The 17687-nt window shown below is 47.3% G+C and overlaps 1 protein-coding gene and 1 long non-coding RNA gene across 2 annotated transcripts in view; one reads left to right on the forward strand and one right to left on the reverse strand.

The window, feature by feature from the left end:
• ampd1 (adenosine monophosphate deaminase 1 (isoform M)) overlaps positions 1 to 17687 on the forward strand; it is a 56943-nt gene that overhangs the window by 30314 nt on the left and 8942 nt on the right. The window contains exons 8-13 of the mRNA XM_070858845.1: positions 5499 to 5630; positions 8405 to 8568; positions 10121 to 10247; positions 10770 to 10933; positions 15314 to 15434; positions 16884 to 17057. Coding sequence (XP_070714946.1) covers positions 5499 to 5630; positions 8405 to 8568; positions 10121 to 10247; positions 10770 to 10933; positions 15314 to 15434; positions 16884 to 17057 — 882 coding nt within the window. The remainder of the gene's footprint in view (positions 1 to 5498; positions 5631 to 8404; positions 8569 to 10120; positions 10248 to 10769; positions 10934 to 15313; positions 15435 to 16883; positions 17058 to 17687) is intronic.
• LOC139227794 (uncharacterized) overlaps positions 10473 to 17687 on the reverse strand; it is a 30676-nt gene continuing 23461 nt past the window's right edge. Inside the window, exon 3 of the long non-coding RNA XR_011587466.1 lies at positions 10473 to 10547. This is a non-coding gene — a long non-coding RNA (uncharacterized lncRNA). The remainder of the gene's footprint in view (positions 10548 to 17687) is intronic.

Below are 17687 nucleotides of genomic sequence, written 5' to 3' on the forward strand. Positions count from 1 at the left end.
GAAAAGTACCCATTTACTCCTACTCTTTGCTTCCTGTCTGACAACCAGTTCTCAATCCATGTCTGTACACTACCCCCAATCCCACGTGCTCTAACTTTGCACATCAATCTCTTGTGTGGGACCTTGTCGAACGCCTTCTGAAAGTCCAAATATACCACATCAATTGGTTCTCCCTTGTCCACTCTACTGGAAACATCCTCAAAAAATTCCAGAAGATTTGTCAAGCATGATTTCCCTTTCACAAATCCATGCTGATTTGGACCTATCATGTCACCTCTTTCCAAATGCACTGCTATGACATCCTTAATAATTGATTCCATCATTTTACCCACTACCGATGTCAGGCTAACCGGTCTATAATTCCCTGTTTTCTCTCTCCCTACTTTTTTAAAAAGTGGGGTTACATTGGCTACCCTCCACTCTATAGGAACTGATCCAGAGTCAATGGAATGTTGGAAAATGACTGTCAACGCATCCGCTATTTCCAAGGCCACCTCCTTAAGTACTCTGGGATGCAGTCCATCAGGCCCTGGGGATTTATCGGCCTTCAATCCCATCAATTTCCCCAACACAATTTCCCAGCTAATAAGGATTTCCCTCAGTTCCTCCTCCTTACTAGACCCCCCGACCCCTTTTATAACCGGAAGGTTGTTCGTGTCCTCCTTCGTGAATACCGAACCAAAGTACTTGTTCAATTGGTCCGCCATTTCTTTGTTCCCCGTTATGACTTCCCCTGATTCTGACTGCAGGGGACCTACGTTTGTCTTTACTAACCTTTTTCTCTTTACATATCTATAGAAACTTTTGCAATCCGTCTTAATGTTCCCTGCAAGCTTCTTCTCATACTCCATTTTCCCTGCCCTAATCAAATCCTTTGTCCTCCTCTGCTGAGTTCTAAATTTCTCCCAGTCCCCAGGTTCGCTGCTATTTCTGGCCAATTTGTATGCCACTTCCTTGGCTTTAATACTATCCCTGATTTCCCTTGATAGCCACGGTTGAGCCAACTTCCCTTTTTTATTTTTATGCCAGACAGGAATGTACAATTGTTGTAGTTCATCCATGCGGTTTCTAAATATCTGCCATTGCCCATCCACAGTCAACCCCTTAAGTATCATTCGCCAATCCATCCCAGCCAATTCACGCCTCATACCTTCAAAGTTAGTCTTCTTTAAGTTCTGGACCATGGTCTCTGAATTAACTGTTTCATTCTCCATCCCAATGCAGAATTCCACCATATTATGGTCACTCTTCCCCAAGGGGCCTCGCACAACGAGATTGCTAATTAATCCTCTCTCATTACATAACACCCAGTCTAAGATGGCCTCCCCCCTAGTTGGTTCCTCGACATATTGGTCTAAAAAACCATCCCTTATGCACTCCAGGAAATCCTCCTCCACCATATTGCTTCCAGTTTGGTTAGCCCAATCTATGTGCATATTAAAGTCACCCATTATAACTGCTGCACCTTTATTGCACGCACCCCTAATTTCCTGTTTGATGCACTCCCCAACATCACTACTACTGTTTGGAGGTCTGTACACAACTCCCACTAACGTTTTTTGCCCTTTGGTGTTCTGCAGCTCTATCCATATAGATTCCATGTCATCCAAGCTAATGTCCTTCCTAACTATTGCCTTAATCTCCTCCTTAATCTGTGATATAACGACAGGCTGTGATATAACAGCAGGGCTGTGATATAAGGACAGGGCTGTGATATAACAATAGGTCTACTGTAATGTATGTAGCACTCAAATCATTGACTCCACACAGTCTGGTGTTGTAGTAACTGCTGTGACCTTGGTCCTTTATTGTGTGACTCCAGAGTGCCCCTCAGGTGTGGTGGGCAGCCTTTTATACTCTGTCTCGCAGGTACTTTTGGGTCTCCCACCACAGTGCACCTTGTGGTGTCCCATTGTATCTATACATTTAATGTACATGGACAATACATAACATCTCACTCCCCCCCAGTTCCAAAAGCAACTTGCCGGTAACTTCGGCCTTGTTTGTCCTGGTTGATGTGAGTGTGAGTCCATGACCATCCACTTCCCTCTTCCGCCCCATGTAGAGATTATGCTTGCGATCCGGTGCAAGCACGTGGTATTTGCAGTCCTTGTATGGGTGATACAAGTACACAACATAATCTCCAGCAGAAATCAGGTATACATAGACAGTACATTTGTATGGTACATATAGATGCGTTAGAGTTATATCAAAAGGTTGCAGGTACACTGAACAGTTATTAAATCCCAGTTCCACTGGATGAGGTGTGGTGGCAGCATACTACCCCTTTTTGCCCGAGGTAATGGGCTGCGCTGAGACAGGGTATGGCAACTAGTGCGTTGCCTCTGTTCTCAGAAAATAATTGCCTTTGCGGCTTGTCTGCAGCCACTGAAAAATTGCATAAATCACATAAAATCAGAAATTGCATTAATCCATTAGTCATGTTCGTCACAGATCCATTAATCCTTTTAACTGTGCATTGTGATATTAACTCTTTTCACCAATCATCTCAATCATTTTAATCACAGTAATCATTTTAGCAGCAAAATATTAACTCTTGTCATAAATCACGTCATCATACAAATCACAGTAATCATTTTGACTCACTCTTGCCCTTACAAAAGTCTTTGTGGGGACCGCCAATGGTGTAAGGCCCCTTTAAGACTCCCGGGTACATTGCCCTTTTAAGACACCATTTTGTTTTTCCCACGAGGTTTCTACTGGGCGCCACCATTTTAGGTGCTCTGCTGGTGCCTGCCTACTTCTCTATGCAGAACTCTGCTGCCACGGGACGAGAGAGAGAGAGAGAGAGAGAGCGAGCCGCCACTGCCTGCGGGCCGATGGTGCTTGCTGGAGCAGCCCGTCGAAGCCCTTCTCTCTTCTCCAGCTCGGTCGGCGCTGCTGCTGGTTCCAGCGCCTCTTTCTCACTCTCAGACTTTGCAGGGGAGAGTCGACGGCCACCGCTGCTCTGCCCAACCCCACACACGCTTCCTTCGCTGCCATCCGATCCGAAGGTGGAGGCCTGCTCTGCCTGTGAACACGGGGGACAGCGGTCTGTGGAGGAATGAAGTATTCCCAGCTCCCACGGACCTTCCCTATCCATCTCCTGCCGAGTAGCGTCGGCCCATCGCCTGCAATGATCCACAAAGGTAAACCGTGCGTCTCGCCACCATGAGATACCTGCACATCCGCTCTGCCAAGAACAGATATCAGTTCCTTGGTGTAGGTGCGCAGCTTCGGCGTGACTGAGACCAGCTTAGATCGTGCAGCCGGGTTGATCCACAGTTTATCAAAAGTTTCCTGACTCATCAGCGACTGACCCGACCCCGTGTCCACTTCCATACTCACTGGGACTCCGTTAATTTTGACTTCCATAATCGTTGGGGCCGAATTGTCGATACATGTATACAGTTCAAACGCATCATCTTCTTCTACCTGGGGCTGGGATGCCCGTCGAGCCAAACCGCAATGCTGGACAGCAGATCATCTACCATCTCCTCAGCCACGCGGTGAGTCGTGTTTCTTTTGCACATACGCTGAAGGTGACCTTTCGTGTGGCAGGTATTGCACATATACTCAGCAAACCTGCACCGGTGAGCCCCATGGCTTCCTCCGCAGCGCCAGCATTGTGCTACTCGATTAGCCCCCCTCGACGGACTCTGAGTTCCAGGACCCTGAGGTCCATGCTCTCTGCCCTGGGCAGAGTCACGTTCTGCAGTTTTGTCCGTGACGGGCGCTATCCTGTGAATGGTACCTGCCGGGTTCGAGACCGTATGGATCATCTGCCTGGTGCTGTAAGTTGAGGTCATAAATGCCCGGCTGATGTTGATGGCTTGCTGCAGGCTGACTGTAGGTTCAGTAGATAGCAGCTTGTGAAGGAGGCCCTCATGGCCAATCCCCATAACAAAGACGTCTCGCAACGCCTCGTTAAGGTGTGTGCCAAAATCGCACGCGCCGCGATTCTCCTGATGTCCGCAGCATATTTTGTGACATCCTGGCCTTCAGGTCTGCAGTGGTGGTAGAATTTGTGCCTGGCCGTGAGGATGCTCTCCTTCGGTTTCAGTTGGTTACGAATGAGTTCAATCAGCTGCTCATATAACTTGTCCTTGGCGCTCGCGGGTGCCAGCAAATCCCTGACGAGACGGTAAACCTCATCGCCACAACTGAACAGCAATATCGCCTTACGCTTCTCTCTCAGTGCGTTCGTGTCCCCTGTCAGGTCATTTGCTATAAAATAGTACTCGAGCCTTTCCGTAAAGGCGTCCCAGTCATTACCCTCTGTGAAATCCTTTAGCGTGCCCAAAGTAGCCATGGTTGCATGAAGAGCTCGTCCGTGTCCTCGTCACCAATTTGTAATGTATGTAGCACTCAAATCATTGACTCCACACAGTCTGGTGCTGCAATAACTGCTGTGACCCTAGTCCTTTATTGTGTGACTCCAGACTGCCCCTCAGGTGTGGTGGGCAGCCTTTTATACTCTGTCTCGCAGGTACTTTCGGGTCTCCCACCACAGTGCCCCTTATGGCGCTCTATTGTAACTATACATTTAATGTACATGGACAATACATAACATCTACTTTATAACGACAGGGCTGTGATGTAACGATAGGGCTTTTATAGCATGTTATCAGGGTTGCTGATTTGAAAAAGTCGCATTCCGTTTCTATTATATATTATCTATTATATATATATTGAATGCTACAACTGTTAATGTTTCTGTGAGAACTGTGAGCTAGTGGGCAGAGAAGCTGGAAAGCCTGACAGGTCAGGCAGCATCTGAGGAGGAACAGAAGTCAGTTAGATGACATTTAATGTCAAAGACCCTTCCTATTGGTGTGACAGGAGGTCTGACGGATGATTATCAAATACGTACAGACTTTGTGATTGAGTCAGTTATGAACACTTTGTTTTTTTTAAACTGAGGCTGTCAGTTATGAATTTCTAACGAGCCTAGAGCTAACATTTGGCCAACAGTCATTTCAGTGAGCTGAATCAAACACTGAGAGATCTTCTCTGGGTGGCCAGTAGATTTTAGCAAACTCCCACAGTTCGTAAAGTGACCAGAAGGAGAGGAGGTGTATATATAACAACTGTTTATGCAGATAATGGTTAGCTTTTCGCTTTGGGAAATAGACTTTGGTCTGATCCTGTTTTCGGACCTGCACTTGTCGCTGCGTGAACAATGCATTCCCGAACCACTGGGAGTAAAAAGCTGATATGTCAAAGCGACCATGAAACTGGTTTACTAATGTCCTTTAGGGAAGGCTAGCTGGCCTTCCTTATTTGGCCTGGCCTTTGGTTGGCTCCAGTCTCACACTATCGTGGCTGACTCTTAAACGCCCTATAAAGTGGCTGAGCAAGATACCCAGTCGGGACAACTAGGGCTGGGTGATAAATGTGGGCCTTGCCAGCGACGCCTACATCCCAAAAATGAATATAGAAACAAACGTGGAATATAAAGTGTAAGAACTAACAAGTTTGAAATTACATTTTCTCAGGGTCGTCAGACGTTCCAGCGCTTTGATAAGTTCAATGCCAAGTACAATCCAGTAGGTGCCAGTGAGCTCCGTGACCTTTATCTGAAGACAGAGAATGCCATAGATGGAGAATACTTTGCTCATATCATCCAGGTAATGTGGTACTTGATTTATTTCTATGCAGGTGTCTGCATCCTATTGTGCACTAAGTCCCGCTCAATCATACCCTATATGGACAAATTTGCAAGCTGCTCCAAGATTAATGCGCTCACCTACACTGCGATCTCTGAAAACCAGGATTAGAGAGAGGGAGGGAGGGTCAGGAGGAACGTGTGTGTGTGTGTCTGTATGTATGTGTGTCTGTATGTATGTGTGTGTGTGTGTTTATCTGTGTGTGTGTATGTGTGTGTCCCATGCAGCAGAACCTGGTCTCCAATCGTCTTGGATCCCCTTGCCATTGGACCAAGAATTGTTTGTGTGCTAGCTGGTGTCAGGGTTTGTACAGATGATAGGTCGAGGATCAATAAATTGGAACATGGCTACTCAATAATCATACAGACAGGGTGATCTTGTAAAGGATTGATCTCGCCACAGCATTAGTTGCATCCCGTTCCATACATAGAAGGGAACCCTGCAAAACTAACTCCTCGGTGTAAAACATGCAGATCCAGCTGTAACACATTAGAACCTATGGGACCAAAAACTCAGTTGGAAACCAGCAGAAGGGCCACAGACTTAGCCATCCACAGCAGTGTCTGTGGGACCTTCTCAAGGGTTAATCTTAATATACCGGGCGGGAACCCCTTGGGATCGTGTGTGTTGTATATGCTGACTGGATGTACTCTCTGTGTAGTCACTGTGAGATTGTATAAGATGGAGACTTGTTTACCTGATGTACTTTCAATAAGGTTCACACCGTGTACATACACACTGGCACCACTAGAGGGTGCAACTGGTGGAGACCGGGAGTTTTCTGCCCTGGTGGCAGGGCCCTGTATAAAAGGCTGCACACCATGCTTGCACAACACTCAAGTTTGGAATAAAGGACCAAGGTCACTACAGTTCAAGTACAACACATTGCCTTGTAAGTGCATTCATAATTGCATTATAGACAAACAGGGTGGAACATAAGAACATAACATAAGAACATAAGAACATAACATAAGAACATAAGAACATAAGAACAGGCCATCTAGCCCCTCGAGCCTGCTCTGCCATTCAATAAGATCATGGCTGATCTGGCCGTGGACTCAGCTCCACTTACCCGCCCGCTCCCCGTAACCTTTAATTCCCTTATTGGTTAAAAATCTATCTATTTGTGATTTGAATACATTCAATGAGCTAGCCTCAACTGCTTCCTTGGGCAGAGAATTCCACAGATTCACAACCCTCTGGGAGAAGAAATTTCTTCTCAACTCAGTTTTAAATTGGCTCCCCCTGTATTTTGAGGCTTTTCCCCCCTAGTTCTAGTCTCCCCGGCCACTGGAAACAACCTCTCTGCCTCTATATTGTCTATCCCTTTCATTATTTTAAATGTTTCTATAAGATCACTCCTCATCCTTCTGAACTCCAACGAGTAAAGACCCAGTCTGCTCAATCTATCATCATAAGGTAACCCTCTCATCTCCGGAATCAGTCTAGTGAATTGTCTCTGTACCCCCTCCAAAGCTAGTATATCCTTCCTTAAGTAAGGTGACCAAAACTGCAAGCAGTACTCCAGGTGCGGCCTCACTAATACCCTATACAGTTGCAGCAGGACCTCCCTGCTTTTGTATTCCATCCCTCTCGCAATGAAGGCCAACATTCCATTCGCCTTCCTGATTACCTGCTGCACCTGCAAACTAACTTTTTGGGATTCATGCACAAGGACCCCCAGGTCCCTCTGCACCGCAGCATGTTGTAATTTCTCCCCATTCAAATAATATTCCCTTTTACTGTTTTTTTTTTTTTCCAAGGTGGATGACCTCACATTTTCCGACATTGTATTCCATCTGCCAAACCTTAGCCCATTCGCTTAACTTATCTAAATCTCTTTGCAGCCTCTCTGTATCCTCTACACAACTCGCTTTCCCACTAATCTTTGTGTCATCTGCAAATTCTGTTACACTACACTCTGTCCCCTCTTCCAGGTCATCTATGTATATTGTAAACAGTTGTGATCCCAGCACCGATCCCTGTGGCACACCACTAACCACCGATTTCCAACCCGAAAAGGACCCATTTATCCCGACTCTCTGCTTTCTGTTAGCCAGCCAATTCTCTATCCATGCTAATACATTTCCTCTGACTCCGCATACCTTTATCTTCTGCAGTAACCTTTTGTGTGGCACCTTATCGAATGCCTTTTGGAAATCTAAATACACCACATGCATCGGTATACCTCTATCCTTCATGCTCGTTATATCCTCAAAGAATTCCAGTAAATTAGTTAAACATGATTTCCCCTTCATGAATCCATATTGCATCTGCTTGATTGCACTATTCCTATCTAGATGTCCCACTATTTCTTCCTTAATGATAACTTCAAGCATTTTCCCCACTACAGATGTTAAACTAACCAGCCGAAAGTTACCTGCCTTTTGTCTGCCCCCTTTTTTAAACACTGGCTTTACATTGGACGGGATGTGAAACCAGTGTTGCACTGGATCCCACCAGTTTCCTGACGGGTGGCTTCGGCTAAATGTGTCTCCATTGTCTCCCTTCATTTTCTTTCCTGCCTTGTGGTGGAAATGGCTACGATTGGAGATGTCGAGTGGGGGAAAGGTTGGTGTGAATCCAAACCACGGCACTCTATATGGCAATATGTGTTACTGCTCCAATCCATCACCCACCACAAGGCCCCGTAGGTCCCTCTATTTTTAAAGCGGACAGTTTGGAATATAACAGTGGCCGTTGATGATACTAATGTTATCTCTGCAACGTGGTAGGAAGTGGCGGCAGATTTGGAAGATGCCAAGTACCAGAATGCAGAGCCGCGATTGTCCATTTACGGAAAGGTACCGGAGGAGTGGTCTAAGCTGGCATCGTGGTTCATCAAGCACAGGGTCTTCTCTCCCAACTTGAAATGGATGATTCAGATCCCCAGAATCTAGTAAGTTGGAAGCTGCCTTACGGAAAGAGTTGTGTGAGAGTTCATTGGCTGGTCTCTGGTGCAGACAGGCTGCCTACTGAAGGGCATGGGCTGTAACACAGGGCATTCCAGAGAGTGAGAATGTAGTAGAGAAGGTGAGGTAAACGAAGAACTTGTGATTAGCCCGTTTCTGAATTCCTATTTCCCATTCCATTGGCGGGATGCATTTACATGGCGGGATCCCAGCTGTGGGCGCTCTGTACTCCATTCCGTGTGACAGGTACAGTCCAAGCCAGAGGCAGGCCGAGTGCCTCCTGCTTCAGCCCACCCCCATTCCCTCAACACAGAGCACATCTCATCAGGTGCAAGCACGAGGCAGTTCCGACTTTCACAAAATGTGTCACAGAAGAGGCAACCTGGGAATTATAAACATGCAATATTAGGAAGAGCAGAGGCAGATATGGGAGCAGAAACCAAAGGACAAAAGCAAAGAACCAAAGGACAAAGTACTAAAAAGCTTTTGTCCTTTGGTTTCTCATACCAGATCTGCTTTTTAGTACTCAAAATGTTCATAGAATCATAGAAATTTACAGCACGGAAGGAGGCCATTTCGGCCCATCATGTCCGTGCCGACCGACCAAGGTTCATCCAACCTAATCCCACTTTCCAGCTCTTGGTCCGTAGCCCTGTAGGTTACGGCACTTCAAGTGCACATCCAAGTACTTCTTAAATGTGATGGGGGTTTCTGCCTCTACCACCCTTTCAGGCAGTGAGTTCCAGACTCCCACCACCCTCTGGGTGAAGAAATATCCCCTTAAATTCCCTCTAAACCTCCTACTAATTACTGGTTGTTGACCCCTCTGCTAAAGGACTAGGCCCTTCCTAGCCACTCTATCTACATAATTTTATACACCTCAATAAGATCTCCCCTCAGCCTCCTCTATGCCAAAGAAAACAAACCCAGCCTATCCAATCTTTCCTCATAGCTAAAATTCTCCGGTCCAGGCAACATCCTCGTGATCTCCTCTGTACCCTCTCTAGTACAATCATATCATTCCTGTAATGTGGCCCAACTAGCGTTTTGTACAGTTCAAGGATAACCTCCCTTCACAAGGGAGAGGCTATCACGCATAGGCAGCGTCACCTCCAAGCTCAGACTGATACCCAACAGAAACAGCAAAGGTTGGAAACATTCTGCAGGTCCCTGTGGGAAGAACAGAGGAGATAACCTTGCAGGTGCAGACTCTTCAACAGGCCAATACGAAGAGGCACTGGGGAGAATGTCTTTGAGGCGAGGCCAGGCAATTACACCTCCCCCGCTCCCCTTAAAGAACAGGTTCCCCCACGCTAATGGAGTAGGGGTAACAAAGTCTGAGCCATCCCGACCAGCTCCAATCTGTCTCGGTCCCAAAACAGAGTCAAGTTGTAGACAAGAAACATTTCGAAGGAGGTGCTGATTTTCTCTAATGCTTCTTAAAAGGTGGCGTTGTTCCCGATTTAAATGTCCTTTGGTTTCTGCTTCCAGGTCTGCTTCCTTCGTTTCTGATTCATTTGTTTAAATCTTATTTTTAAGTGATATTTTCAGAGCCCAAAACTTCATCCCGCACTTTGGAAAAATGCTTGAAAACATCTTCATGCCAATCTTTGAAGCAACGGTGAACCCTCAGGATAATATCAAACTCAGCATATTCCTCAAATACGTGAGTAAAGATGTCAGGAAATATACCAAATGATGAGATCCATTTGCCCTTTGCATGGGCTCCGTGGAATCACACATGATGGGGGCCATTTTGACTTTGGGTGATAGTGTAAAATTGTTGATATGAAGCAGCCCTTCATTGACTTCAATGGAAATAAAACTTGGAAACGATCTAAAAATTCCCAATCACCCGCTTTACACTACTGCACAAAGTCAAACTTACCCCCTGAGTCTTTGAAGTCTGCTGTATTGCCACTGAGACTAAATACCATCTCCTGACTGTTGTTCGCACTTCTGCGACCTGGTTTTTAATGGAACATAACATAGGCTGTTACTCCCGTACAGTAGTAAGGGAGGGCTGCATTGTAGTAAAAGAGAGAAAGCAAAATTTGGATTTATATAGCACTTTCTTTCTTTACTACAGAGAATTCATTTTATGTGAAACGGTTAGCGGTGCGATCGATAACAGTTTTACAGTTTTATTTTGGTTAATGAGCCTCATCTCCTTCCTTTAATGACCCAGATCACTGGCTTTGACAGCGTGGATGATGAGTCCAAACACAGTGGCCACATGTTCTGCACAAAGAGCCCAAAACCTGATGAATGGAACATGCCAAAGAACCCTTCGTACTCCTACTACCTCTGTTATATGTATGCTAACATCATGGTCCTCAACAATCTCCGAAGGTAAAGCCCTTTAATGTACTGAGTGCTGCAGTGTGAGGTCGTGAAATTTGCCGTTATATTTATTTACCCGGTTACATGCACAGGAAGTATAGATGAATTGCTCACAGTGACGTGACCTCAATGCATCAACCCCTACTTGCACCTCCGTAATATCGCCCATCTCCACCCCTGCCTCAGCCCATCTGCTGTTGGAACCATCATCCATGCCTTTGTTACCTCTAAACTTGTCGCTCCTTCGCCCTAACAAGAGTTCGTAGAGGGATGTGATAGGGGCCCAGGAGAGGCGAGAGTTCAGGGCCCAGAAGAGGCGTGGGCCCAGGGGCAACATGGGCCAGCCCACACTGCGATATGTGTGCGCACTAGGTCCGTGCAACAGAGCTGGTCTCCAGTTGTCTTGAGTAATCATTGCCACTGGACTAAGATCTAGCTCTGTCAAGCCCGTGTGGTGGCTGGTGTTCAATGGCAACCACACGTTAAAAAAATCCACACACAGTCATCTTCCACCCTTCAGGATGTAGTTCGGGACCTGGAATATTAGGTCCTTCAATGAAACACCTGTGAACTCATCCCTTTTTGGCGTGGAAGCAAGTCATCCTCGCTTCGAGGGACTGCCTATGATGATGACCTCTTGACTCGACTATTCCAATACAGAAGCAAAATACTGCGGATGCTGGAAATCTGAAATAAAAACAGAAAATGCTGGAAATATTCAGCGTCTGTGGAGAGAGAAACAAAGTTAGCTTTTCAGGTTGATGATCAGAATTGGAAAAAGTTTGAGATGTAACAGGTTTGAAGCAGGTACAGAGGCAGGGAAAGGGGAGGGGAGGAGAGAACAAAAAGGAAGGTCTGTGATAGGGTGGAAGACAAGAGGAGATCAAACGACAAAAGGGATGATGGTGCAAGGCAAAAGGGGCTGGTAATGGAACAAGTAAAGAAACAAAAGATGAGTCCAGAGAAGGTGTAAATGGGAATAGCACAATCATTACCAACAGCTGCTGGCCGAGAAAATGGGGGCAGTTGTTATGATCTGAAATTGTTGAATTCACTGTTGAGTCTGGAAGGCTGTAAAGTGCTTAATCAAAAGATGAGATGCTGTTCTTCGAGCTTACGTTGCACTTCATTTGAACAGTGCAGGAGGCCGAGGACAGAGGACAGAGGTCAGAGTAGGACAGAGAATTAAAACGACAGGCGACCGGAAGCTTGGGATCACGCTTGCGGACTGAACGGATGTGTTCCGCAAAGTAATCACCCAATCTGCATTTGGTCTCCCCAATATAGAGAAGACAGCATCGTGAGCAGATCCTCTAGATTTGCATCTCCCCACCATTGGTGGCCGCGCCTTCAGCTCTCTAGGCCCCAAGCTCTGGAATTCCCCCCCTCTTTCTCCTCCTTTACGTCTCTCTTTAAAATCTACGGGGGAGAAATTGGTCTCCTTTGCGCCTCCCGTTAGCACCTCTGGGGGGGTGGGGGGGGGCGCGATAATGGGGCACAAATGGGTTTTACGACCGGGCACAGCAAGAGCAGCGATTCTTGCCATATTCAGTGGGCTTTTTGTGGTGGCGGTACAACGTTGCACCCCGATCTCCTTCGCTTGGAGATCGTGACGTCATCGCTGTGCGCATCGCCCCGATAGCTCCCCGGACCCGAACTTGACTTCCGCCCCCTGCAGCATCGTCAGGCAAAAACACCGACAGCTGCAGGAGGCGTCCATTAGGAGGTCGGGCGCTTCGGGGGCGATAAGGCATGGTGGCCGAGGTAGGTTTAAAAAAAAAACAATTGAAATCTCACTTTCCAATTTTTGACTTTATTTCCTGTCCGCGATCGATCAGCCCGGCATTCTGCTGCAGTGCATCGACTGCTCGGGCTGGATCGCGGCTGCTGTCGAGGAGAACGTAAGTCTTTTTTTGCAGAGCCTGCAGCGATGGGCCTTCCCTTTCAGGGTGGGAAGGAGCCTTCTATCCGGCAGCGCTGCATGGCCTATTTCTCCCCCGCCCTCTTTGACCAAGCTGTTGGTCACCTGTCCTAATATCTCCTTATGGGGCTTAGCCTCAAATGTTGTCCTGAGGCCTGAGTAATGGGAGCAGTGCTTTCTTCTGTGCCAGAACAAGCCTGCCCAGAACAGCAGCCAGGGTCAGAAGAGCAAAGTTATTTTTCACATTTTATTTTTAGTTTCCTTGTGGGCCAAGAGGAGCAGGAATAGGTTTGAATGATCAGGACTGCACTATATGACCAGTGGGAAGCTGTTCAACCTTCGCCGTCTCCAGGCCAGGTCCAAGACCATTCCAACCTCTGTGGTCGAGCTACAGCATGCGCCTGACGCCTGCGTCTGTGCACACTGACATATTTATCGAGGCGTATGAAAGCATGGGCCTTACGCTAAACATTAGTAAGACAAAGGTCCTACACCAGCCTGTCCTCGCCGCACAGCACTGCCCCCCGAAACATCAAGATCCACGGCGTGGCCCTGGATAACGTGGACCACTTCCCCTATCTCTGGAGCCTCCTATCAAAAAGAGCAGGCATTGATGATGAGATCTAACACGACCTCCAGTGCGCCAGTGCAGCCTTCGGCCGCCTGAGGAAAAGAGTGTTTGAAGATCAGTCCCTCAAAACTGTCACCAAGCTCATGGTCTACAGGGCCATAGTAATACCCGCCCTCCTGTATGGCTCAGAGACGTGGACCATGTACAGTAGACACCAAGTCGCTGGAGAAATACCACCAGCGATATCTCCACAAGATCCTGCAAATCCCCTGGGGGGACAGACGCACAAACGTTAGCGTCCTCGTACAGGCCAACATCCTCAGCATTGAAGCACTGACCACACTTGATCAACTCCGCTAGGCAGGCCACATAGTTCGCATGCAGGCACGAGACTCCCAAAGCAAGCGCTCTACTCGGAACTCGTCCACGGCAAACGAGCCAAAGGCGGGCAGAGGAAACGTTACAAGGACACCCTCAAAGCCTCCCTGATAAAGTGCGACATCCCCACTGACGCCTGGGAGTCCTTGGCCATAGACCGCCCTAAGTGGAGGAAGTGCATTCGGGAGGGCGCTGAACTCCTCGAGTATCGTCGACGAAAGCATGCAGAAATCAAGCGCAGGCAGCGGAAGGAGCGTGCGGCAAACCAGGCTCCCCACCCACCCTTTCTCTCAATGACTATCTGTCCCACCTGTGACAGAGGCTGTGGTTCTCGTATTGGACTGTACAGCCACCTAAGAACTCGTGCTAAGAATGGAAGCAAGTCTTCCTCGATCCCGAGGGACTGCCTATGATGATGATGATGATATGACCAAGAGGAGCAGGAATATGTTTGAATGTTGATCATCATCATATGCAGTCCCTCGGATCGAGGATGACTTGCTTCCACATCAAAAAGTTCACAGGTGTTTCCAATTCTGATCATCAACCTGAAAAGCTAACTTTGTTTCTCTCTCCACAGACGCTGAATATTTCCAGCATTTTCTGTTTTTATTTCAGATTTCCAGCATCCGCAGTATTTTGCTTTTGTATTGGAATAGTCGAGTCGAGGTCATCACCATAGGCGGTCCCTCGAAGCGAGGATGACTTGCTTCCACGCTGAAAAGGGATGAGTTCACAGGTGTTTCAATGAAGGACCTAATATTCCCGGTCCCGAACTAAATCCTGAAGGGTGGAAGATGCCTGTGCGTGGATTTTTTTAACGTGTGGTGACCGTTGCATACCAGCCACCACACGGGCTTGACAGAGCTAGGTCTTGGTCCAGTGGCAAGGGTTAACCAAGACGACTGGAGACCAACTCTGCTGCACGGACCTAGTGCGCACACATATCGCAGTGTGGGCTGGCCCATGCTGCCCCTGGGCCCTCGCCTCTTCTGGGCCCAAACTCTTGCCTTGCCTATATATAATACAACTGACCAATGTTCAGTGTGCTTTGCCGTGGATGCAAACCTGGATTGGAATCATAGCCTTTATTTTGAACTTCTGGGCTGTGTCGGATGACAGTATGGGAATAGGTGAAGTATTTGACCAATGGAACAAGCAGGAGATTGCATTTTAGCAATATCCCAATTAGTTGGTCAGTAGCACAGAGGTTTGAAGATGGCCGTCACTCATCCTCCCTGCCAGAATTCACAGACTAGAGCTTGAAAAAAACACAAGGGTAAAGTTTGTACATAAGCTAAATGGGCGCATTTCTGAACAGGTTGGGGGCAAAACATACAAAAGGATAACTTCAGTCAAATGTGTGGTAACAAAACAAACAGCTAAAAAAGTATCGTCTCAATGATCAGGACTGCACTGTATGACCAAGAGGGCAGGATGGACTAAAGGGACTGATGAAACTGCAATATCCTTGAATACTTTCAGATAAACGGTCTCGTCTCTGTCTCTTTTTTTCCAGGGAGAGAGGGTTGAACACTTTCTTGTTCCGCCCGCACTGTGGTGAGGCAGGGGCTGTGACACATCTACTGTCAGCATTCATGACAGCGGATAACATCTCCCACGGACTCAATCTAAAAAAGGTTGGTGCACAGAGAGAGAGGGGAATTGAGGAAGGAGGGAGACCATGGCAGATTGATATGAGTCCTATCAAATGCATTTTCCTCATCTCCCACCTGGAGCAGACACACACAGCAGACATGTTCTCCATTTAAAAATAGTTTAAAAAAGACTTAACTGAACTGCAGCTATTCCTGCTTTTAATAATATATGAGCCCGGCTGGCGAAGAGCCAGTGTCCAACGTCCTGCTCAGGCCTAGGAAGGATCTATGCATGAAATTACAAGGCAGCGTGGCAGTTGGGGGGAGGGGGGGTGGCAGTGGCAGGACTCTCTGTTTGGGGAATGCCTGTTTCAGCAGGAGGGACTTGGAGGACTGGAGGCCGAGTAGGATGAGGTGCACTGCTCCCCAGAAAGGCTCAAATGGGCCCTAGCTGGGAGTCCTCACAGAGGATCCCCATAGGGGATTCCAGCAGGGGTTCCAGCAGGAGGCCCCAACAGAGGGTTTACACCAGGAGTCCCTTCAAGTGTTTCCATCTAAGGAAGCAGACTGGATACCCCACCAAAAAAATGAGCTTTGGTGCCCTTACACGAGTAGAGAGGCAGAGTGTGCAAAACCCAAGGGTGCCTGAGTGAGAGAGAGAGAGAGAGAGAGAGAGAGAGAGAGACAATACAAAATAAAAGGAAAATCGAAACAAAGGAAGATTTGAAATAGGTAAAAAGCGAATTTGGATTCAGTGACGTTAAATCAGATATAAAACTGGAGCTGAACAATGAAAACACTGAGACAGAATTAAAATAAGCCAAACTGAAGGAGGAACTATGGAGAGAATCTCTTATTATACATGTGTTGGATGGAAACTGTAAAATATTGAGTTTCAATTTATACTGTCATCTGCAGAATAATAGCACCCTGGCCAATGACAACTGGCGTTGCTTTGAGGCTCGCTGGTTCTTAGATGAACTAGTGTCTGCTCTGAGTGAGAGTCAATGGGCAATTCAAATATTGCATTGAGAAAACCTCTGGGAACCATTATTCAAATCCTCAGTTATCATTGTTATCCACATCCTCAGTCTCATCAGTCTTATTATTACCCCCATTCCTCCCAGGTGAGTAAGTAGTTCTGTAGCTTATGGTTACCCATGGTTATTCCATGAGCTGGTCGGAGATATTTTGACATGTGGAAGCACTTGTAGGCCAGTCACACACACTGTATCGGGCTGAAGGGTTGCATTTCTATTGTTGATGCCAGTTCGTTGGATATATTCAAGAGGGAGTTAGATATGGCCCTTACGGCTAAAGGGATCAAGGGGTATGGAGAGAAAGCAGGAAAGGGGTACTGAGGGAATGATCAGCCATGATCTTATTGAATGGTGGTGCAGGCTCGAAGGACTGAATGGCCTGCTCCTGCACCTATTTTCTATGTTTCTATGTTTCTAAAGCTGGCATTTAGAGATTCTGTTGTTCTTTCAGAGCCCGGTGCTGCAGTACCTGTACTATCTGACTCAGATCCCCATCGCCTTGTCTCCTCTCAGCAACAACAGCCTCTTCCTGGAGTACGCCAAGAACCCACTTCCTGACTTTCAGAACAAAGGCCTGATGATCTCACTCTCCACTGATGATCCCATGCAGTTCCACTACACCAAGGTGAGGACAACCCAGATCGCTCGCTCGCTGTCTTACTGCATGTGTATTAGGGGAAGGGCTGTGGAATAAACATTTTTAAGGCTCACTGGGTAATTGCGTTGCATGGTATGGCAGTAGGTCACATGGCATGGACAGGTCCCTGATCCGCTCTGACTCTGACTCTGAGTGTATGGCTCAGAGACGTGGACCATGTACAGTAGACACCTCAAGTCGTTTGAGAAATACCACCAGCGATGCCTCCACAAGATCCTGCAAATCACCAGGGAGAACAGACGCACCAATGTCAGTGTTCTCGATCAGGCCAACATCCCCAGCATCGAAGCACTGACCACACTCGACCAGCTCCATTGGGCAGGCCACATTGTTCGCACGCCCAATACGAGACTCCCAAAGCAAGCGCTCTACTTGAAACTCCTACATGGCAAGTGAGCCTCAGGTGGGCAGAGGAAAAGTTTCAAGGACACCCTCAAAGCCTCCTTGATAAAGTGCAGCATCCCCACCGACACCTGGGAGTCCCTGGCCAAAGACCGCCCTAAGTGGAGGAAGAGCATCCTAAGTGGAGGGAGGGCGCTGAGCACCTCGATGCTCATTGCCGAGAACATACAGAAAGGAAGTGCAGGCAGCGGAATG

The sequence above is a fragment of the Pristiophorus japonicus genome, chromosome 17 (assembly GCF_044704955.1).
Source record: "Pristiophorus japonicus isolate sPriJap1 chromosome 17, sPriJap1.hap1, whole genome shotgun sequence".
In the NCBI taxonomy this organism is placed as follows: Eukaryota; Metazoa; Chordata; class Chondrichthyes; family Pristiophoridae; genus Pristiophorus; species Pristiophorus japonicus.